Raw genomic sequence first — 25,389 nt, forward strand, 5'->3', positions numbered from 1 at the left:
TTTGGTTCTCACTTTCCTTATGTATACTTCAATGCACAGCTGTCCTTTGTGTCCAGTCACTCTCAAAACAGTGCTGCTTATAGTGATAACTTCAGCTGAGTGAGGTATAAGTTCTGTCCGATCATCCACCCTATACTACCCTTTTCCCAGACAAAGTGGTGTTACGGACTAGGGCGGCATTCTTGCAGAACGTTGTAATGCCTTTTCATGTCAGACAATCCATCACCTTTCGGCATTCTTTGCTCAACTTCACCCCTCATAAGAGGAGCAGAGTCGAGTCTTCATCGTATGGACCCCAAAACAGGTTTGAGCTTCTACTGCCTCACAGATTGCAGTTACTTTACATATTCATACAACACTCACACTATCCCTAAGGTTTCATCGATATCCTTTTACCTTTTGGACCAATTTAACCTATTGCAGCCTGGTTTGGGGTAAATACATTTTTTTCCAACAAATACGCACACACAAAAAATGGCATGGCATAAAACATATATGTGTGAGGGAAGGGGCATCATGATTCACTCAAGACCGCCTCTTGAATGACAGGGTCCCTCCCCACACTGAACACTGGTAATAAATCGCACATTATACCTTGTACATCTGCATATATACTCTGTCTGTCTGTCTATCTCTATATATGTCTGTCTATCTCTCTGAAGACTGAAAAGGCAGCACTAAATTGAACGTGATGAATATGTGATTTATTAATTTACCATGGCAAAAACAAAGGTCTGTGCCTTTCAGTTTACAACTTGCTCACAGCCTTTGTTTCTTATTTCATCAGGCACCATATGTAAATAGTAAAACATAGCTATGGAAAAATCATAATCCTGTCTGTATTCAAGAAATAATCAAAATAACCAGAAGTGCAAATACTAATCAATTAAAAGGCAAAAAAGCGCACCTAAATATTCCAAAACAAAAAAAGAATGTAAAAAAAAAACGAACTCTGGTATTATTGCCCTTGAATATATAGGAGTTCTCCAATTATTGGTATGCTATTTTCAAGATATATAAAAAATTGCAAATGCCGTTCAAGTAGTGTGATTAATTTGTCCTTTGAAAATATGGCTAGTTTTGTAAAACCATTGTGTTTTATGCATGTCAAGACCAATAATGCCATCTGTATGCCAAGTCTGCTTTCCTAAACCTAGAAAAAATACTGTTTGTCGTGTATTATCTGCTGCGAAATCTAGTCACTAATAAGCAACTCCACCTAATTTCATCTTAAATTAGTATCAAGAGATGTCTCAAATTGAGTCCATTTCAGATATGAGATCCAATCTTTGCAACAGATGAATCTTTTTGAACTGGACTGGTCAAATAATTTGCCGAAATGCCCAAACTGTCAGCGATGTTCAGCATTCAGCCGCTATTGCTTAATTTGAAATCATATTGGAAATACAATTGAACAGACACATCGTTCCTGAGATCCCTCATGATAGTTATTTTAAAATCCATAATCACACTGTTTGGACGGAAAATTCCTCTTCATGGTAATGGATGCACACTCCTGCCCTGGGTGCCCAGCTGTACTGATATCTGGAACCCTAATGCTGATTTTTGTTGTCATAGGCAAACACGGATTATGCTTGTGCACCATTACCTAGGTCTGTCTTATGGGTTGTGGTCTTGTTGGAACGGGAGGGGTGCCTAAAGCGTTACCCTCATAGTGGTGGCAGGGTACTGCCTTCACCAGAGGTTAAGCAGAACCACAAGTGCTGTGGTGGCAGCATACCTAGTAGTAATCAGTTGGAGTGAACAGGTCCTTTTTAACCTGTGTCACTGGAGTGAGGCCCTCAGACTCACTTACTTTTTAAAGTTCCGCTGCTGTGTGCTTAACTCGTCCTTTAGCATACATCAGTTAGATGTGAAGCGCTGCGTAGCTCAGCAGTGGTGACACTGCGATGGATGTACGTGTTCCTTGGAAGGGTACACTACTGGGTCAGGGAAGGTCTGTGTAGTGTGTGCACGATGAGTGCATGCACTGGGTGTATGTGTACCTGTGAGGCGTGCAGTGTGTGCATAGTGTACAGTATAACACACTAGAACAGAGGGGTGAGAGGAACAAGACCCCCTTCGGCCTCCCGCTCAAATCTATATCACAAAAAGGAAGAGGGATAAAGATAAGTAAAAAAGGTTATTTGGTGTAAATGCAGGGAAAAAGCACTGTTTTTTAAAACTGCCCTCACACACAGCAAGCTGTGTCATGCTTCATCATAGGGCCTGCTAACACACCTCCGTGTTCACCCAACACTGGAGGTGGAGCAATAGAGAGGGGAAGATAATACAACATAAAGTGAGTGATTAGTGTAAACCCATAGTGTACAGCACACACATAGACAGTGTGTGTGCTGGGTGTATGTGTGCCTGCAAGTGGCACAATACAGAAAGGCTACAGTGCTGTGCAGTGCATGTTGAGTGACAGTGTGTCCTGATTGTGTGTGTGACGGCACAATACATGGAGGTAACAGTACTGGACAGTGTATGTTGTGTACATGCACCGAGTGCAAATGTGCCTGTAATGATACCTTACATGGAGGACCCTAAGTTCCATTTTGGTAGACCCAGGCCTGCACGGTGAAGACTTGAGGAGGTAGAGCCCCTACACCCCTCTCCCCAGATAGATTAGTGTATCGCTGCAGTCCTGTGAGCTGGTTGGGACACATTAGCCTCCCTCAGCACACTTCAAAGGGTGCTCTTTGATTCAGTGAAAGATCGCAAGGTAGAGGCCTGGATACATCTCAGGAAGGAGATGAAGCTGATAAGGGAATCATAAAAAGTAGGACTCGGAGCTCAAAATGAACCTTTTGATGTACATAACACTGTGGCGAACTCAAATCACTCCCATGGGATGTGTTGTGGGACTATCAGGATCAGAGTCTCTCCTGCTGTGACAGATAGCTTTTCAAGTGGAAGAGGAGATGTGTATATATTTCAAAAGGAGCAGAATCACAACAGAAAACTTCAAAGACCCAGACCCTAAATCACATTTGGTATCTGGAAATGGAATATAAGAAGTGGAGTTCTTTTTGGTCTTTATCTGGCATTCATCCAGACGGGCTGTGGGAGGAAGAGAAGCTCTGCAGGTTCTTCTGCCTGTGACCAGGCCTGGATGCCAAGGCCTCCTAGTGTCCCTGCTGGTTGAGGAGATCTTGTCCTGGGAAACTTGCCCTGGAGCACCAGAGCATGTCTGCTTACCAAAGCCAATGTAACTTGTGAGGAAGAGGAGAACGTTAGAGGGAGCAAGTTCCACTGGGGAGCCCTGTCAAGTGGACTCCCGGAGTGAGGTGTGAGAGAACGGCTGCTGCACCCATGGGAGCTGTTGCCCATGTGCAGAACTGAGTCGATAACCCCTGTATAGCTGAAGAGGGCCGCTGTTTAGACAGCCGTGAAAAAAGATTGTTGGCCGGTTAAGACAGTAACTTAGCACTGTTGCAGCAAACACATATGGCAGGAGGGGCTGCAGTGGTATAAACTGCTGTGCGGTAAGGGCCAAACGTTGCGTGACAAGAGGGTTGCTGGAAGTATTTGAGTCATGTGGATCATGCAGGAGCTTGTACACTGTGAGCAGTGGTAACTCGTAGGTCACCAAAAGCAATGAGGATTGTTACTGATCCAACCACGAAGAGTGAGCAAGAATGCTAGGGGAGCTCCACCTCCCGAGCCGGGCCTCGAGGACAAGAGCATCAGAACACCCCCCCACTCCCTCCTTTGGGAGCATGGAAACTTATCCCGCTGGAAGAGTGTAGGAACACCTCTGATCACTGTGCAATCATCACGAATGGCACCATGTGCAGCGCAAGCAGGTACTGCTTCCTTTCTGCCGCTCGAGTAGATTTTGACTCGAGCTGTAGTTTTCTCAACAGGAACGGACAGTTTTTCAAAGCGATCGGTCACAACCATACGCGATCACTCGCAATGAGAAATCTGACTGCCCACGTTGAGAAATCGCGCCGGAAGTTTGATTTTCCACGCTCGCTCTCGCCAACTTGCCGTTGACAAACGCATGCGAGGAAAAAAACTCTGCTCTGCATAGCGGAGCAGAGTTTTTCAGAACTCCGCGAGCTCCACGTAACACGGAGTGTGGAAATCTCCGCAAACTCTGCGAGCGGAGCGGAGGGTCTGCCCAAACCGAATGAATATCAGTGCGATATGAGAGACTCGGGAACCCTCATCTCATTCTGCAGGGTGGCTGAAACATTCTGTGCCACACCACCAATGTAATATTTTATATGGACGGTTCTTTTCTGAATGGCTCCAGTAATCATCTGTGCAAAGAGCTCTTGTTTGTAAAGTGGTAAGTGGAGAGAGCACTGAGCAGCTCCTCGTTCTAAATTTATAGATTGACAAGAAATGTGCTGTCCTTCCAATGCAGCACAGCAAGCTATGGAGTACCATTTCCATACGCCCGATAAGTGCAGAATCGTCTACGTTCAACAAACACAGTTTATAGGCACCATTTATGGCAGTAATGGTTATAGAAATCCCAGTGAGCGAAGAGAGAAGATAATCATCAAAGATGTAAAATAACGTTGAGGTTAATATAAACTTTTCTTTTTTGTAAACTCCAGTTCTGGGTAACCCAGCATTAACTGTGGCTTGACAGGGAGAGGATTCCACCGATGGTAAGAGATGAGCTTCACCAACTTTGGTGATATGTTTATGAAGCTAACAATTCGGTCATTAGAGAGAGCAGCTTAAGACAAGCGTAGGGCTAGGGGAAGAAAATAGGTATTGAAATGTACAGTAATTAAAACAGCAGCTACCAGGCGGGTCACTCCCTTTGAGAAACTGTTGCGGAGGGTAAATGAAGATTCCCACCTAATCTTGAAAGTAGTTACACTTCTGCAATGGGGGAAAAGGCGAATTAAAGCTGAAGTGGGAAAAATAGTTAGATCAGAAATTCTCACAAGGCTATTGGGCAATGGTCATGAAGAATGCACACAGGGGCATCAATTGTGCCAAGGAGAGGGAAATAGTACCTAACATTCTATTTAGATGGCATCTTCATCTAAATCATCCATTTGTCATTAGTACATCAATTATATCAACCGACAAGGAGGTGTAGAGTCATGCCTCCTATGTTGGGAGGTGAGTCACCTACAGCAGTGGGTGCAGCAATGGAGAATTTTTCCAGTTAGCTGCTTACCTGGCAGACTCCTTCAATGTGAGGATGAATGCTTTTATTTCTCACTGGAGTCAGGGAGAAGCATGGGGATACCACCTGTCCTCAGTAGCGTTTTATGGAGATGAATACCTGCAGTCAAGTTTGAGGGTTCTGAAAAGAGATCTTTTGAATTGGTCAATATAATGATACAAACTACCAAGCAGGTTTTACTGCTACAATGAGGGCCACATTTATCACCACACATACATGACTGATATCATAGACCATGGAATATTTTGGGAATGGAAAATTTAACAAATGACGTTAGGGGATCAAATCATTTGTTTGCAAAACTATTGGTGCACATTTTGGGCTAATATGGTAGACCGCAGGGGGTTTATATGTCCAAGGACACTGAGTACACTACTGATCTTGCCAATCAAAATGGACCATGTAGTCCCATATCTAATCTTGGCCTTGGGACAAGGACTTAATGTCTTTTGTGATCCTTTCTTTCCTTACATGGAATGGATAGAGTATTGTGGATGTGAGGTGAGATGTGAAGTATATTCACTGTTGAATGTTGATGTTTGAGTTTCAGTTGTAGAATCAATGCAGACTCTAGGTCTGAAATGGCCATAAATAGCTTTCGCTTCTTTGACAAAACATATTTTAGAATCGCTGGATTTAGTCTTGATGACTCCTATCGGCGCTCAGGAGCAACTGCTGGAAACAATTTCCAGATCCAGACTGACACCTGGGGAAATTCACAAGTTGAAGCATCTACAGTTGAAGTATCCACCAGAAAGAGCACTACCGGGGGTAAGTAATTTGTTCATCTAGAAGGGAATCTCTGTGTTCTCCCATTGCTACTTTAGAGCGTGCAATTTTCAGATATACAATAGTGATATAGAGCACAGAGTACTAAGGATATGTATTTATTTTATTTTATGGTAATAAGGAAAATTAAATATTTTTGTAAAGACTACCGTGGAGGCATGTTTCAAGAAGAAGGGGATCTTCATCTACTATTACCGTAAGAACTGGCTATTAAGAGCAGGCACACAACTTGGAGTTCACATGCCACTAACAGAAGTGCAGTCAACTTACTGATTCACAGTCAGGTAGGAGAAATCACTTGTTCGAACGAGGACAGTTCTGTTTTTGACGGGAGAATTACATTCAACAAATGCCATGGCAAAGTCTGACAAAGTAAGAACATTAACCCTTCCATAAAAGGGGAAGATGATCATGCGACTCCAACACTGGCCATGAAAACAATACCAGTTTATGCTCCACATTATGTTCTCCAGCCTCTGTCTAATTTCTCTGGGCTGAGTGAACAAGACAATATTGACCTTAAAAACAAAGGAAACAGGCATCAGGCATCCAGAGTGTTGGAATCCACAAGCACTCTCCAATGAAAATACCACTCAAACGGTAAGTGAGCAGACAAAATATGTCTAAAAACTAGAGCACTACAATATCTCTGATCATAGTCATGGATGCATTGCGTCAAGGCTGAGGAACGCATTTATATTTCAAATTGACAAATCAACAGAACTTGGGATATGAAAGAAAACTCCATGTCAAATCTGATTGTGCTCTTAGCAGTCTTTTAGGTGCTCAACACCTTCTGCTGTACAGTACTATTGAAAACCATGTGCTATAGAAGTGGGCACATCTACATCAGATTATGCTGTTGGCACATCTTCCTGGAGCAAAAAAGCAGTTGCAGGCAGTCTCTCAGGGACATGAAGCATTCTCATGAGTATGACTAGATGGAGTAGTTCAAAACAAATCTAAAACATCTGAGTTTCTCATCTCCAACCTTTTGCAACATCAGAAAATACTAAATGCCCAAATTTAACATGCTGGTTTTGAAACAGGCTTCGTGGGTGAAGCATTTTAAACTAGATTATCCAGAGCTTTTCACTGTGCTTTTCTATCTCTTTGTCATATATTTCAAATAGTTTATTACTTCCAGTAAACAAACTGCAGAATGATGCTCCCTGAGGTGTTTGGACTTGATTCACTATGTCAGGCATCTATGTGGTGAAGTGTTGCGTGACAGTTCAGCATCTCTAAGACTAGGACAGGGCCGACCTGGGAAAAAAGCTAAGATTGTCACTATAGACAAATGAAGGGACCTAAGAGCTTATATACGAGTGAGTACAGTACACATCCCTGAATGAATTTTAAATAGTTTTTAATTACTACTGTTAATATTTTGCTTTGCTATTTTTACTCACAATGATATGTACAGCACTCTGTTTCTGCACTGATTGATTGATGTTTTTTAAATTGTATTCATTTGTCTTTTGCTGTTTTTAAACTGTATTCATCTGTACTTTTATGATCTTATACTAGAAGTATTGAATAAAGTAATTGACTGACTGACTGAGTGAATACTGAAAAAGGTCATGAAGGAGATTCTTTCTGTGGTGTTAGAGAATGCTGTCATATGTATTGACAGATATTCCTTATTTGGTTACAGACAAATAACCTACTCTTCATTCTCTGAACTATCTTCTGTCATATAATTTGCATATTCTCGATTCGGCCCGCATTCCATGTCTACCAGACGCCCCTGACGAAAATGGCAAGAAACAAAAAATGTTTTGAAGAACCCTGCATGTTTGTAATAGCAGTAATGAAACAATTGCTGATCTGCTTTCTAGTCTCATCAAATTGTTAGCACCAAATTAGGATCTTAGTTGGTGTTAGCAAGCACAGTGGAAATTCCTTTAGCCCTGGCAAACCTGAGATATTAGATTATTTTCTCAGAACGTTAATTTTATAATGAATATAAGATGTGCCATGAAATTGCAAGAGATTTAGTATTATCCATCCACAAAACTTTTCTACTAGTCCTCAAGTGTGTGCACATGGTAAAAATGGCGGTCAACAGTAAGTAGTTAAAGTTAGGACCTAGTTTCCATAGGCAAAGCATTTTTTTTGTTTTGGTAATAACTTGAGCGGTGTTTGACGAATCTTTGCGAAATTCTCAAAACTAGTACGTTAATCACTTCAGCTTCTGTCTGGAAAGTTATGGGGTGATTTGTCAATTGGAGGTCGAGAAAAATTGGGTCCCAAACGCATTTTCTCCATGCAATTTCCCATTGAGGTTTTGAACATGACTACAGCCCGAACCGTTGAATGGAATTACACCAAAGTTTGCAGAAAGCTAGACCTTGGTCCAGAAAGAGTGCTTTCTGTAATTTAGTGTAAATCTGTCAGTACTTTTGAAGTTATTAAAGAAAAACTATGTATGTAAATTTAGGGACTCACAGCCTCCGCGGATCCAGGAAGTGGTGGCAGCCATTTTGGGACTTGGCGGAGTGCCAAGAAAAATCATAAAAAAAACACAAGGGGGCAGCGTAGGAATAACCTGACACCCCTGGTGGTGGGCTCCCACAGGGAACTTGTGGGGGGGCAAAAACCGCTTAAAAAAAGAAACTTTTCTTGAAACCGCCAAAGATCGTGTGTGGTGTGGAGTTGATTGCAATGTGGGGCGTTGGCTGTGGGCCTGGCCAAAGGTCAGGCCCTGTGGCCAAAACCCGCCATGCACAGCCAAATACAGTCAGCAACATGGGGTTGGCCGCAGGCGGTTGGATTAATGTATGGTAAATAAATATTACTTAATGTAAAAAAAAAAAAAAGAAATTCTCTGAAAAAAACAAAGGTTACAGGGACATTATAGTTAGGAAATAGAATTAAAAAAAACCTTAGACATTAACTGAAAAACCAAAGCTTACAGGGACTTTATAGTTAGGTTTGGTTTTTACACAGAAAACCCATAGACATTCAGCAGATATAGTTAGTTTTCTCAAGTATAACTCATGCCCTAAGGTAACTAGAACTTGCACCCTTGCCATACAGTGCTAATTACCCCCCCATATTACATCACTCATGACATCGTCTATGACATCATTGACAATATTCCTACAATATTTGCTGTAAAATTATTGATGAGAAAACTGTGCATGACGGGCATGAGTTATTGTTACTTGAGAAAACTCAACTATAACTGCTGAATTTCTATGATTTTGTGTGAGTGTGAAATCTGAACCTAACTGTAACATCCCTGTAACCTTTGTTTTTTTAAGTGCATATATATATATAAGCTCCACGTGCTCCCTTTCATCCGCACTCACAGGTGGGTGCTTGCTCCACAAGGATGCTCTCATGCAAATTTCCCAGCTTCATAAACAAAAGTTCAGCACTCACATGGTGGGGCGAGGGGGTACGTGCACCAATTTTTTTATTGGTTTGGAAATACACTCAAACACGTTTTGGCAATCTGCCTTCGTCAGTGTCCACCAAATATCCAACAAAGGACAGAAGAGCACTGATCGGGTTTCAGACACCATGTATTGCACCCAACAGACACGTTTCGGCGATTAGTGCTTTTCTCAATGTTGATTAATAAAGGTTTAGTCAATTTCACATCCATTTCCTTTAAGCTCAGTGCTTTGCTCTTATCGCATGATTCATCTGAGGTATTGCCGAAGGACTGCAGTATTGTCATGAATCGGACGCTCTCACCGTCGCCATCTTAGTGTCTATTAACCACTATATTACAACATAGGAATGTTTCACAAACCGATGCGCGTTCGTCATTAATTGTTATAGTAACAGTATTTATCCTTCAGTAGGAGCAAATCACATGTTATTCTGGCTCTTTAGTTGCATTTTACAGCCATCATCAATTGTCTGCAATGGAATTGACACTCTAATAATGTCTATAACCCTCGCCCGGCCACACATCCCTCATAGTTGAGGCACATACCTGCAACAAAGATTTGAGTAATCAAAAGTTGCCATTTTGTAATGTTCCAATTTCGCATCAGCAAGGATTTTGCTTCACGAGGATTATGGCTGTTCTGATGGTCTCTCCTATTTCTGCCACCAAATGGCACAGAAGAAGAGCACTTCTCGGGCTTCAGACACCATTTGTTGCATCCAGCAGACGCATTTAGGAGATTATTGCCTTTCTCAATGTTGATTCAATAAGGGTTTAGTCAATTTCACATCCAGCAAATTGAGATCTGTGAGGTATTGAAATAAAAACAAGTTTAATTTAAAAAAAAATATATGCTTATGAGAGAAGATGCACCTTTCCGTCAAGAAACGATCTGGCCAACACCAATCAAGCCAAAAGTTTGAATATCTTATCTAAATTTGTCTGTATATAAATAGGCTTTCAATAGCGCACCATGTTAAAAAAAGAGACGTGACAAAGGAGGCAAGTCACATTAGTGAGTTCATAACTTTATTATTCCTAAGCACCTCCTCCATTATTGAGTTACTCCAACCATCCACACTGCTCTACAAAATGCACATTCTCTTTGTCTCAGCCCTCCAACATTCCTGGAATGGACAGGCCCAGTTTCTACTGTCCAAGAATACAATATACCTCCATGTATTTGGCAAATTATGTAATTATATACACTGTGCACTATACAGACACAATCTTGAATTATAAACAAGGAACATGTTAACATTTAACGCTCCGCTGGTTTGCTGATACAGCACTGCTGAGCGCCCACCTGCCATCGTAAAATGCTCCAGCTACGGTCTGATACAGTTTTTCAGGGGGATATTAATTGAGCGACTGTGTCGTTTTCTCTGTTCCACGCCTCCCCCCCTCTCTCCCTCCCCCCTCTTCTCTGGGCTGTTTGCTCCTCCTTCCTCTGCTCTGGTGGAGCTCGCGCACTCACAGTGGATAACTAACCCTACTTGGGGGACGAGATACCGAAGTTATGCTGCAATTCTATCTGATTGTTCTTTGCACAGAATCAGGGCGTTTCCCTGATGGCTTTTCCTTGTGCGGCTATGTGTGTCATTTCATTTGCAAAATGTGAATACAATAAAAAAAACAAATTAATGCTCTTGGTAATCACTGCACTTCTTTGATGTAACTTTTGTTCTGTGCCTGCTCGTTTCTTCTGTCTTGTTTCATTCCTTGTCTCTAATTTCGTTTCTGGTCCTCACGTACGTGTTTGTTTAACTTAGCCCTTCTGCGCTCAAATTCTGTATACATGATATAATAAATTGGGTTATTGGTTGAGGGGATCAAATCCTACTTGAGCAGCAACCACAATTCTTGTCAGGGTGAAGCCACAAGCAAACCCCAGATTAACCTATGCTTGACCCTCTGGTAGCTTGGCACAAAGAAGTCCGGTTTAACTTGGAGGCAATGTGTAAAAAATGCAGCACTTCAAATAGTAACACAGTGAGAACACAACACAAGAAAAAACACATACTAATTTAGAAAAACAGAGTAAAATGTAATGAATTATCTCATACCAGAATGATAAAAATCCAATTAGTAGAACTAGAGATATGCAATTTTAAAGATTTAGATGAACATAGTGCTTAAAAGCACAAAGCGGCAACTGTGGTTATCAACTCCCGCTGGACTGGGAGAAAGTCATAAGTTTAAGCTAACTGCAATGGAGTGTGGGCCAGATCCAGGAACTAAGTTGGGCCCACTGAACAAAGTACCATAATCCTGGGTGCAGAGCTTTTTGAGCTGTTCCAATGAGCTGCGGAGCTGCGATGCGAAGTCCTACGTCAAGGAAGCAGCACATAGCAGCGGTTTTGCAGATCTGCGGGGTCCTGTGTCGGGGATGCGTTGTGCAGTGTCTGTTCTGCCAAACAGACCACATCTAGTCTGGCACATCAACTTCAGGGCTACTTCCAAGGGACCAGGACTGGGGTGGCACCACTTTGATGGCAAGGCTCACAGAAGGCAGAGTCCAAGTGCAAGGTTCAAGGTGGTTGGAGCTTTTCTGTCTCTGAGGCTCTGATCAGGAGGCCAGTCAGCTAGCCCTTGAAGTCACTCTGGTGGTCCTGGGTTCAAGATGCAGGTTCAGTTCTTCCCACTCAGGCAACAGGGCCGTAGAGTAGCAGGCCTTCTTATAGCAGAGCAACGCAGCAGTCCTATTTCTGAGTTGTCCACATGTCCAGCTATGTACTCGAGTTGGATCTGAGGGTCTAATATTTATACTTGGTGCCAGTTTTGAAGTAGGAAAGGTCTTTCGATGCTTCTTCCCCCTGAGATGTCTGAAGCTTCCTCCTTCCCTGTCCTGGCACCAATTTGTCTGGGAACACAAAACACTTGTGAGAAACCCTTGTCAGTGTGCTGGTGCTGAGCCTTTGTGATGTGCAAGTGTGGTTGGTGACAGTTCCTCCCCTCTTCAATTAAGAGATGGCCTACCAATACCTATTCCCACTTTGTTTTACTGTCTGGGAGTAATGCACAAAGACCAACTGCCAGCTACACCTAGTCATGTGACCCAGGATGCAGGCTGCAGGAACCAAATGGCTGACACAAGAAAATGCCATCTTTTTAAAAGGGGTGTTTTCAGAAGTGTGACTTAAAACCTGACTTTACTATTAAAGAGGGTTTAAAATGTCAATTCTTTATACACCAAACACGACATTCCTCCATGCTCCCAAATGAAAGTTATCACTTATTAAATATATTAAGGTAACCCAATTTTAACCTATGGGCGAGGCATGCTTGCTACAGATGTAAGAGTTTTTCACCACCAGGACATGTAAAAGTTAAAAGTACATATCCACCCTTTTAGATACCGTTCACCCTGCCCTATGGGCTGTTTAGGTACTACCCTAGAGATGACTTATATGTATTAAAAAGGAAGATGTAGGCCTGGCAAAATGTTTGTTGTCCAGGTCAAAATGGCAGTTTAAAACTGCATACACAGGCTGCAATGGCACGCCAAAGACATGGTTACAAGGCTACTTAAGGGGATGGCGCAATATGTGCTGGAGACCCACTAGTAGCATTTAATTTATAGACCCTCATTACAGGTAGTACCACTTTACGGAAGACTTACAAGTAAATGAAATGTGCCAGTTGGGTGTAAGCCAGTGCTCCCATGATTCAGGGTGTGAACACACACACTTTAGCATTGGTGAGCAGTCGTAAAGTTTAGAGAGTCTTAAGGCCAAAACGTGATCAACAAAAACTGAGGCGTAAGGCTGAACATTTGGGGGAAGACCACCCTGAGACTGACAGGTATAACACATGAATTCTCTGTTTCAACAGCATTTGTGAGCAGTTTCATCCCTGTAAATGGTTGAAAATGTGGATAATTTCTGGTTACTTCTGACCTTTTTACTTTCACCTTCTCTACGCAAACTTTGGTAACCACATGATTTTGTTTACTCTAAATCGATCCTCTTTTCCATCACCATCCTTCTTGAGATGTTTCCACATTTCTTTCCCTTGGTTCACCCATTCTGGATTCACTAGTATGCTAGATTTTTCACCTCTAAACAGTTCAAGGCAGTGACAGCATGAGGAGGCCTCATGCACACCTCTATTCTCCTGTGCAACACTTTCCTCTAATTTCACCCATTACTTGTTGCCAACTGTTACCCTTACATTATTGCTTTATTCAGTCTCTCACCCATTCCATTTGCCTCTGTTTGATAAAGAGCACTTAGTTTAAGCTTTAAAGAACATAAATCGCTGTTTTTGTCTCTGTAGTTAACAAGCCTATATTCTGGTCACTTAGAATAAATGCTATTTAATACTATTATGAAATCTCCCTGTATAACTTCCAGTAACGATCTTATTATATGTAGAAACATATCATCCCATGTTCTTCCTGGTAAATTACTGCAAGCCATAAGTTGCATGTTGGGCTTGTATTTTTTATAACTTTGATTGTGTTCTACACACTCCTTTACCACTCTTTCTACTGGTTTGTCTATCACTGGCCACCAATTACCCTCCCAGCCTTCATTTACTCTTACTCATGTCCATACGCCCCTAATGAGCTGAATCTACTAATCTGTTCCTGAAGCAGCTTGAGAGATCTAGTCTCTCTCATCTGTACACTTAACCATTCCTTTTTGATTCACCCCATCCACCAAAACCTCTTACTTGCTATTCTATGTTTAACTTTCCCTCTCCACTCCTCTTTTATGTTTTTTGAACACTTCTTGTAAAACTGCCTGCTTACTTGCTTCTTCTTTCTAGTCTTCTTCTAGTATCACCCCAGGGCCTAGTTTTTCTTTTCTTTGTCATCCTTCTCATGCATTTCATTTTTATCTTCACAATCCAATCTGGAAGGACAGTCTGCGATGTGATTTTTAACTCCCAGTAAGTAGCTTAGTACAAACTCCTGTTCCTGCACTGGCAACACACACTTGCAAATATGATTTGATAATACAACCAATCCATTTTTGCGAAATGTTTCTTGAAATGGTTTGTGTTCCAGTTTATTACTGTAAATATTGTTTACCAAACAAACTTGTAAAATTTATCGATAGCTTGATATACTTTCTCTTTCTAATGCCGAATATTTAATTTTTGCCCCTCTAAGAACTCTTGAAGCAAATATTATTGCTGTTTCTTCCCCACTTCTGCCTTACATCAATACTCCTCTTAATGGGTTGTTACTATCACACTGACTTTATTTGGGTCAAAACTTTTTACATTTGCAACTTATAACAAAAAATTTCTGAATATTACAGATTCCTAACCATGTTTCTCTTGCCATTTGAATCTGCCTTCTTCCTGAGCAGATTCCTCGTATTGTGTGTCTTATTTGCAATGAATGGTCCAAACTTACTATAAAAGTCTGCCGTTCCAAAATACGATAATTCTTTTTAATTTGGCGTGCCGGTTCCGCTGCGGGGCCTCTTTCAAATGCAGTGGGGCCTTTGAAAAAGGTACCGCAACGGGACAGCACAACAAGGTTCCTGCACTGCATGGACTCCAACGTCCATGCAGGTCTGAAACTGTTTTGAATGTGCACAGGGGGGCGCATGTTATACCCCCCTGTGTGCATCCACAAGCGTACGAGGCACAGGGGGCCTTGGAGGACCCCTTTGTTTCTTCTCCAGGGTTTACATGAAGTAAGAACCTCCATGTAAACACTGAAAGAGAGTAAACTCATAATATGGTTGGCGGGACTGTGGCGGTTCCGCCAAGCATATTGCAGCCTCCCAACCGCCACACCACCTCCAGAGAATGGCAGTTCCCTGGGGGTGTCGGCAGTCCCAGAGCAAACCCAGTGCAGTCCGACCGGCCAACTCGTAATGGGGTGGTTGGACCGCCGGTGTGGTGGTGGCTGGACCGCCACGCCCCGCAAGCCTGGCTGTACTCTGACCGCCAGACTCGTAATTAGGGTCTAAGCATTATTGGTGGGATAGAGTTCAGCTCTTGTAACACCCATCAATCTTTTTGGTGATGCCAACTTCTAACACAGCCCCCTCTATCTGACTAGCATATCTTCCCAGCAGTATATCTTTTGTACTCTAGGCATCCCTTGAAATATCTTAACACTCTTTTTCGGTTCTCCACCATACCCTCCTTGATTCACATCTGACTTAAATAACTTCACTTTGTCTTTCTCTGACATGTCTCTTTAAATATTAATTTCAGTCAGGCTCTTAAGTTAATCAGCATAATTATTTTTGCACCCTCTATGTAACCATTGTTTTACGGACCATTTTCTTTGTCTCCTGCATGTACTTTTCTTCCCCTTATTCAATTCTCAATTATTTTATTGCCTTTTCTTATATTTTTTTCTTCTCTGAAGCATTTGACACAATGACCTTTTTTGTCTAAAATTACTACAGATCGCTTTTACAGCTGAGGAATCTTTATTGTTGGCTACTTGTCCCTATAAGCCCCATCTGTCAGATTTTCCTTGAAATGCCTTCTTTCTTTGTACCTTCACACCATGAGGATTTTTTTGTGATTGCTCTCCCTTCACATCTTGCCTTATGATTTTTACTTGTATATTTCCTCTCTAACCATTTTTTTTCTTTATCTCCTCAATGCATGCATACATTATGACAGAATTACACCTTCACTAAGTAAAGGATCATCTTTCATCCGTTACCTTACCATTAATACACCCTAACATGAACTAAACCCTGGTACTCTCATCTACTCAATTTCCAAATTGTTTTGTTCTGTTATGCACTCTTAAACTAACCATCTATTCCGTTGTACTCTCTTTCCAAAGGGGAACAGTTCAAGTATAGTTCTCACTTTGGGAAAATAATGCAGGTAGAGTTTTTAGTTATAGGTTTCTTGTACTAATTTAATCCTGCAGCTTCATTACTTAAGTTAGGTAGGTGAGCATATATCTGGCCCGAAACAGTGCACCAATATTAATAGTTTACTTTCTGAGCTTAGGTTACTCCCACACACTCTGGCTTAATGAGCAAATTATTTTTCTCCATTACTCCCACTACAGTACTGGTTCTCCAGGTAGCTAGAGAAAGAACGGTAGAGCTGTTAAATTCTGCATTATGTTTTGATCGTCCACACTTAACACATCACGTGGCCCATTTACTATGGCACACCGCAAAACAGGCAAATGAAGGTTAACACCACAAAATCCAATATGAGGTCCGAGTATTTACTTACATTTCCACTTAAGTGTGCTTACTTTCTCTTTTTTTGTAGTGTTATGTTTTGCGTTCTAATCTTTAATCAGACTGCAAACGCCTAATAGTACTGTCACTTGTAACTCTGCTTTTAAATATCTTTTTCAGCTCTCTTACTTTGTAGCACATCAGTTTCTTGTCACATTCTGCATCTTGTGAGTGTACAGAACAGCCTCCATCCACACTTAATCCTGCTGAATTGAAAGATGTTTGTTTTTGGAACACTTCAATGTTAATAGAGAAAGTTAAACATTTTACCGTACTTTCCTGTTTAACAGCCTAGTGAATTCCCCTATTTATCTGGTTGCAGGATTCACTACGTCTTGTGATATTCATCAATGTCTAGTTCTTTATGCAGCTCTCCTTGCACAACAGGCACAAACCTATATACTCAGTCAGAAATAAGGCTCGCCACTCTACCATGCAGCGTGTTCTCTGAAATAATGTAATTTCAGATATCATAGGTGTTGTTATCAATGCTATAATTTCACATGCTATAGGTCCTGAAATATGCATGGCGATAATGAATACACGGAGAAGGGGCAAGTTACAGTTAATTTAGTGTGACGAATGAGGTGCCAAGACTTTGTACGGAGGTGCGTGACTTGTAGTAAATTGAAGGCAGCGCGTGAGTTAGAAATTTTGGTCATAACTATTACTTTAGAATTTCTAATGTTTGAATAGTTTAAGCAGGGTTTGTATAGAAGGAATAAATAAAAGCTTCCTAACTATAACTCATCCTTATCCTTTAGTTTTTTCATAATGTTGAGTGTCATTTAATTGAGTGTTAAGTGTAGTGTTATAGAGTATAGTGAAGGACAATATCATAGAGTTTATTGTCATAGTGTCTAATGTTGTAGAGTGCAGTAGAGTGGAGTGCCATTGCGTATATGTATGTAAAGTGTTGTACAGAGGAGAGACGTTGTGTGTTGTATAGTGGGGTGGAGTGTCATAGAGTGGGATGTTGTACAGCGGCGTGGGGTGTCTAACAGTACAGTTGAGTGTCGTACAGTGGAGTGTCATTGACTGCAGTGTTTTGCAGTTGAGTGTCAAGTATAGTCTCTTACATTGTCATAGAGTGGTGAAGAGTGTTGTCAAATGTAATGGCATAGAGTGGAGTACAGTTCAGAGTTGTGGAGTGTCGTCCAGTAGAGTGGCAGAGAGTATTGTAGTATTGTACAGTGGAGTGTTGTACAGTGGTGTGTTGTACAGTGGTACAGTGTCGTAGAATATAGGAGAGTGTCGTAGGGTGGAGTGCCGTGTCATAATGGAGTGGAGTGTTGTACAGTGAGGTGGCATTTGCTACAGTGTCATGCAGTGCAGTAGAGTGGGATAGAGTGGTTGAGTATAGAGTGGAGTAAAGTGTCATATAGTGGTTTAGGGTGTAGTAGAGTCCTGTAGAGTGGAGTGGCATAGAGTACAGTAGGGTCTAGCATCGCACAGTGGACCGGCGTAGAGTAGAGTGTCGAACAGTGGCATAGATTGGGCTCAAGTATCATACAGTGGAGTGGAGTTCATTAGAGTCACGTAGCATAGAGTGGAGTAAACTGTAATACAGTGTAGTGTTATGTTGTACAGTATAGCGACGTGGAATGGCTTGGCATATAATACAGTGTAGTAAAGTGTCATAGAGCGGAGTGTTGTATGGTAGAGTGGAGTGGCGTGTTGTAAATTGCTGGAAAGTTTCGTACAGTAGAGTAAAGTGGAGTAGAATGTTCTAGCATTGAGTGGCATACAGTACAGTGTTGTAGAGTGTGGAAGAGTGTGGTGATACAGAGTGCTTTAGAATTGAGTGGAGTGGCGTATAGTCGAGTAGTGGAGTACAGTGGAGTAGTGTGTCATAGAGTACAGTATAGTGGCATTGAGGTAGTTGAGGTCTTAGAGTGAGTAGAGTAGCATGGAGTTAAGTAGAGTTTCTTACAGTGGCATAGTGGAGTAGAGTGTTATACATTTGAGTGTAGGGTTACACAGTGTAGTACAGTGGCATAGAGTGTAGAAGAGTGTTATAGAGTGGATCCGTGTACAGTGGAATAGCTTGGGGTAAACTGTCATACTGCGGAGTGGAGGGGCGTAGCGTAGAGTTGACTAAAGCATCATAGAGTGGAGTGGTGTCTGGTACAGTGATGTGGAGTACACTGTGCTGGCATAGCATAGAGTGGAGTAAAGTGTTAGAGAGGAGTGGTATGCCGTGTCATACAGTGTGACAAACTGTCATAGAGTGGAGTGCATAGAGTGGTCACCAACTCCTAAAAAAGATGAAAAGAAGCACCCTTGCCTACCGCATCGAAGCAAACTCAAACCACGGGAAGGAGCTCTTCAACATCGTCAAAGAGGTCTTCAACCTCCCAGCCACCAGAAACATCATTACCTCCTCACAGGAAATCTGTGACTCCCTGGTAGATTTCTTCCACCACAAGATCTCCACCATCTACAGAAACTTCGATCCCCAAGACACCAACCTCCTCAGCCATCTTGATACCACGAATGAAGAACATGACTACCTACTCACCACCTGGGACCAGCTCACAATGCAAGACACCACAGCCAATCATGACCTCCATCCACTTAGGAGCACCCAAAGAACCGTGCCCCCACTATATCTTCAACCTTGGGAGAAAGACGAATAGGAGTGAGCTCACCTCTATCCTCAACGCATCGATCACCATGGCCACTTTCCCCAAAGAATGGAAGCATGCAGATGTCAGATGCCTACTCAAGAAACCATCCGCCCCCAACGATTTCAGGAACTACAGCCCTATCTCTCTGCTCCCCTTCCCAGCCAAAGTCCTTGAGAAGGCCATCAAACGCCAACTTACAAAACACCTGGAAAACCACGACCTTCTGGACACATCCCAATCTGGATTCTGCACAAACCACAGCATCGAAACCGCCCTGATTGCAGCCACAGATGACCTCAGATCCATCCTCGACCAAGGTAAAGTGGCGGCTCTGATCCTCCTTGCCCTCTCAGCAGTGTTCGACCGAGTATCACACCACACCCTGATCAGAAGGCTCCACAACATGGGAATCCAAGGAGACGCCCTCGAATGGATTGTCTCCTTCCTCGCAGGCAGAACACAGAGAATCTGCCTCCCACCCTACACCTCAGAACCTAAGAACAACATCTGCAGTGTCCCTCAAGGCTCATCCCTCAGCCCGACCCTGTTCAACACCTACATGACTCCCCGGACCAATGTTGTATGATCACATGGACACAACATTGTATCCTACACCGTTGATACACAGCTCATGATCTCCTTATCAGAAGATCCCTCCACAACACTGACAAACTGTAGCAGATGCATGACAAATGTCGCTCAATGGATGGAACAACTGTCTACAACTCAACACAGACAAGACAGTAGTGCTGATCTCTGGAAACACCATCCAATGGAATACCGCTTGGTAGCCCTCAGACTAGGACCCAGACCAACACCGACCACCTACGCCCGCAACCTCAGCATCAATATGGACAGCAAGCTCAACATGAAAAAACAAATCAACTCAGTCTCATCCGCCTGCTTCCTCATACCTCCGCAAGATTTTTAAATGGCTCCCCATCGACAGCAGATGCACCGTCACACAGGCCCTGGTCACCATCCGACTGAACTACGGTAACACACTCAATGCAGGAATCACCTTGCACCTCATCAAGAGACTGAAGATGATTCAGAAGCAGCCGCCAGACTCATCCTAGACCTCCCCAAGCGGACCCACATCACCCCTCACCTCAAGAAGCTCCACAGGCTCCCCATTCAGAAGAGAAGCCCTCCACAACCAAGGACCATAGTACATCAACCACTGACTGAACTTCCGCCATCACTCCAGACACCTGCGCACCGCCTCTCTCGTTATCGCCCACACCCCCACATTCACCACATTCACCACAGCAGCAGTGGAGGACGCTCCTACCTCGTGGCGAAGTCCTGGACTGACCTACCTCTTCACCCACAGACCTCATATTTTCTACTGGAATTCAGAAAAGGACTCAAGACCTGAAAGTTCGACTAAGCATCAGCAGCAGTACTCTCAGCGCCTGGAAACCCCCATGGTTGATTAGCCATGCTTTACAAATCCAGATAAATGTATTGATTGATTGAGTGGAGTACAGTGTTGTTGAGTGTAGTTGAGTAGAGTAGAGTAGAGTGTGGCATAGAGTGTTGTAGAGTCAAGTGGCATTAAGTGCTGTTGAGTGGAAAATGACATGGAGTGGCATAGAGGAGTAGTGGAGTAGAGTCAAGTAAAGTGGAGTAGTGTGGTATAGAGTAAAGTAGACCAAATTCTGGTGGAGTGCCATAGAGGGAGTTGCCTACAGTGTCTTGGAATCGAATGTCTTAGAGTGGAGTGCAGTTTGGTAGAGTTGCATAGGGTGGACTATAGTGTTGTCTGTTGTCATAGACTGGAATATAATGTTGTACAGGGGAGTAATGTACAGCAGAGTAGAGATTTGGTGGAGGGGCGAAGAGTGTCATACAGCGGAGTAGAGATTTGTAGAGTGGAGTAGACTAGAGTGGCATAGACTGGAGTGGTGTAGAGTGGAGTAGCGTAGAGTGGCATACACTGGAATAGCATATAGTGGAGCGGGGCACAGTTGAGCAGCGTACAGTGGAGTGGCACACGGAATAGAATAGAGTGGAGTAACGTCCAATGAAATAGCGTATAATGGAGTGGCATACAGTGAAATAGCGTAGAATGAATAGCATAGAGTGGAGCAGCATAGAGAGGACTGGCGTACAGTGGATTGTTCTAGACTGGAGAGGTATACAGTGCAGCAGGGTAGAGTGGAAAAGCATACAGTGGAGTGGAGTGGAGTACAGCACAGCAGACTAGCGTACAGGAAGGTGCCACACAGTGGAATAGCGTACAGTGGAGTGGCATAGAGTGGAAATGCATAGATTGGAGTGACGTACATTGCATTGGCGCAAAGTGGCATAGCACAGGCTGAAGTAGAATACAGCGGAGTGGCGTACAGTGTAGTTGCATACACTGGAGTGGCATACAGTCGAGTTGCATACACTGGACTGGAGTACAGTGTATAAGTGTACAGTGTAGTGGCGTACAGTGGAATAGCATAGAGTGGGATAGCATACAGTGGAGTGGCTTTAAGTTGAATAACGTACAGTGGGGTGGCATACAGTGGAATGGCGTAGAGGTGCATACAGTGGAGGAGCGTACAGTGGAATTGCATGGAATGGCATACAGTGAAGTAGGTTAGAGTGGAATAGCATATAGTACAGTGACATGGAGTGTAGTAATGTACAGTGGAGTGGTGTACAATGAAGTGGCATAGAGTTGAATAGCGCAGAGTGAGTTGCCGTAAAGTGTATTAGATTACAGTGGAGTGACATCAGTGGAACAGTGTGGAGTTGAGTGGAATAGCATACACTGGTGTGGCATACTATGGAATAGCATAGAGTGTAGTGGCATACAGTGGAAAAATGTCGACTCTGTGGAGTGGGTGTTCATGCTAACTGTCCTTCGCCGGATGGGATTCCCAGAACCCTTCCTGCGATGGAACACTTCCACCCCAATCAACATCAGTCGTGGAACACAGCAAGGGTGCCCGATCTCGCCACTTCTCTTTACGTTAGCGCTAGAGCCCCTGGCCTGTAATATTCGCCAATTACACCCGGAGTCTGCCCTGCAATATTACCTCTGCCCAATCAGCAGATCTCTCTATGCAGATGACATGGTTCTTTACACACGCCACTTGAATCTACACTTAAACTCGCACATCAGGGAATACATTCGATTTGAACAATCCGCGGGACTAGGAATCAATTGGGATAAATAAATGGTTATACCACTCACGCCCGCCACAACCCAACCTGATCTGGAATTTCCACTCCAATAGCATACTGACCCAGTTGAAATATCTTGGTATATGGATACACTGTGATCCCGAAACGGTGATTAGGGAAAACTACGGTAGGGCCATAATGAAACTAGAGGAACAAGTGGACCCCTGGATAAGATTGCCACTATCTCTAGCAGATAGGATCGCTATACAAAAAAATGGTAGTTCTACTAAAATTTCTATATTTATTTATGAATATCCCAATATGGCTTACACAAGCTTTTTTTCCAAATTGAGATCAGCCATGCAACTACTTACATGGGCTGGGAAACAGGCGAGAGTGGGCTGGAAAACTTTCACCAAACCATATCTTCTAGGGGGGTTTGGGGCACCGGATCTCCAATTATATTTTTATTACGCGCAGACTTCCTGCACATGGCATGGTCATGCCCACCACTTCAAGCCTACTGGCAAGAAATTACAAACACTCTCACGACCATGCTCTCTGAACCCATCCCAAATACTCCTCAAATATGCTTACTAGGGAACCACAGGCTGAAACTGGCCAAGAAACGGAAGCTGCTGGCAGTTGCTCTGTTGCTGGCCAAACGCAGGGTAGCAATAAGATGGGGCGACAAGCGCCCACCGCATTTCAAAGATTGGATATCAGACATGACATACTGCAAGGAGACGCTGGAGACATATGCAGAGGAGATACTGCAAGCTTCCTGACCCAGGGACTTCTGGGAACCCTTTGTTCATTATCTCAGTACCCCATCCGATGCTGCTACAGAGTTCCCACAAATGTCTCCTGATACTTATGCATGATCTATGTCAAAGCTATTACTGGATGCTGGAGGGAGGTGGAGTTGAAATGTGGTGATATGGGACAATACATGTTTTTTTTCCTGTCTGTGATGGGTGGGCCACGAAGATGATATACTAATATCAGGTCTGTTATGGGCCCATGTTATGTGACAATATGTGCCTTTGCCAGTGTGTTTCCTTTTTAGGTCGAGGAACGTAGGCTGCGCTTGCGCAGTTCGGTCTGAAGATTTAATGTTTCTTAGTACGGGGCATTTACCCGCCCCTCTTCTCCATTGGCTGGCCTCATAAATACTGGCCAGCCATTGGAGGAGAGGGGCGTCACTCCCTTTAAGCCCTGTCTTTTCCAGATTCGGGTGCATGTTTTTTCGTTTCTTTCTCGCTGTGACGTCATCATGAAAAAACACCCCCCCCCGTCTGAGAAGGATGGGGCTTAAATGCAAATGGCTGGCGCTTCTCTTCACGATTCCTCCCCTGGTGTCCTCCTCCTGCCCCGTCTCTTCCCACCTCTTCTCTTTCCCTCTGGTGCCTCCCCCTTCCTTCCTCCCTCCCCCTCCCCTTGTCGGAGCCTGCCGCAGTCTGGGATCTCCCTGATCGGCGCCTTGCGGGCGCTCCGCAGACCTGGCGATGTCTTGGCACAGGTAGGGGGGCGCTTCACCTCGGTGCTGCTGCTGTATCTGTATTATGTTTATGTGCACCCGTGGCATGTCTCGCGCGCTTTGCCGCGGGCCCTCTTCACTCAGCCTCGCGCCACACTGTGAGCTTTGCAGTTTTACTTTTCCGCCCTTTTAAATATTGATCCGAGCGCGCAGAGCGTCATTTGTCATCGTTGGCTGAGAAATGCGCCACTGGCAAAACTTCTGGGAGCAGCTGTTGTGCTGTCGTTAACACATATTGCAAAACCGCCTTCCATAAAGTAGCAGATTTGCATTTTTATTCCCGGATGTCACTATAATATTCAGTGGCAAGCGCCTGTGGCCGATTTGCGCTTTTCACTCCTTGTTTAGTTTCAGCGCGCGCTACTGGTATTTATTAATGCTAATATGTGTTAATCACTTACAGCTGTAAATACTGCTGTTTGTGCAGAGGGACCTCGGTACACAGTCGTAGCTCCTTCAGATAAGCAGGAGCTGCTTGAACTGAAATGGAGATTGGTCGATATAAAAAATTAATGGATGTATCAGGCTACAGAGAAGTGCTACATAAGGAACAAATGTGATCCCTATGGGGAGGAATCTGCTGTTGTCAGTGGTTGAGGGGGCTAGTTGGATTGTGGACGTTGGGGGAGCGGTTGGGATTTAATAAAGTAATCCGCAGATTGTCAGGGAAATCTCAGCCCTGCCGAGTTTTGACTCTGTGGAGGTGCTGTAGCAGCCTGAGGTCCAACTTTGCAACTTTGTCCACAGTGGAAAGTTGCACTCCCTATTTATAAGATGAAATCACTTTTGGTAAAATGGGCTTCGCAGAGCTTGTGGTGCAAGCCGGGAACTGAAGATGGCATCACAGATTACCAGGCAGGCAACCCTGGTCAAAAGCTAGAGCAGTTTTTGTTGTGTAGAGAGTCTAAAGCTTGCATTGTAGTGGCATATGCCACTCCACTCCATTGGCAGACTGAGAACATATGATGTCTTCCCCCTGAACCATCCCGGTTTTTCTGTGCCTCTGTTCCCCTGTTTTTTCTGTGCCTCTGTTCCCCCGGTTTTTCTGTGCCTCTGTTCCCTGCTTGCTTCCCGGTTTTTCTGTGCCTCTGTTCCCTGCTTGTCATCCCGGATTTTCTGTGCCTCAGTTCCCCCGGTTTTTCTGTGCCTCTGTTCCCTGCTTGTCATCCCGGTTTTTCTGTGCCTCTGTTCCCTGCTTGTCATCCCGGTTTTTCTGTGCCTCTGTTCCCTGCTTGTCATCCCGGATTTTCTGTGCCTCTGTTCCCCCGGTTTTTCGGTGCCTCTGTTCCCTGCTTGTCATCCCGTTTTTTATGTGTCTCTGTTCCCTGCTTGTCATCCCGGTTTTTCTGTGCCTCTGTTCCCTGCTTGTCATCCCGGTTTTTCTGTGCCTCTGTTCCCCCGATTTTTCTGTGCCTCTGTTCCCCCGGTTTTTCTGTGCCTCTGTTCCCTGCTTGTCATCCCGGTTTTTCTGTGCCTCTGTGTGCGTGGCTCTGTCTGTGTGTGCGTGGCCCTGTCTGTGTGTGTGCGTGGCTCTGTCTGTGTGTGTGCGT

General features: G+C 43.7%; 1 protein-coding gene across 2 annotated transcripts in view; it reads left to right on the plus strand.

Moving 5' to 3' along the window:
* Positions 1-25,389, plus strand: part of ACYP2 (acylphosphatase 2) — a 760,277-nt gene that overhangs the window by 55,119 nt on the left and 679,769 nt on the right. Inside the window, exon 1 of one of the 2 annotated variants that reach the window (XM_078649479.1) lies at positions 5,795-5,935. The exons of the other annotated variant lie outside the window; for it this stretch is intronic. Coding sequence (XP_078505605.1) covers positions 5,810-5,935 — 126 coding nt within the window. The 5' untranslated portion in view covers positions 5,795-5,809. Of the gene's footprint in view, positions 1-5,794; positions 5,936-25,389 lie in introns of those variants that run through there. 2 annotated transcript variants of the gene reach the window in all.

This window comes from Lissotriton helveticus, chromosome 6 (genome assembly GCF_964261635.1).
Source record: "Lissotriton helveticus chromosome 6, aLisHel1.1, whole genome shotgun sequence".
NCBI classification, from domain to species: Eukaryota; Metazoa; Chordata; class Amphibia; order Caudata; family Salamandridae; genus Lissotriton; species Lissotriton helveticus.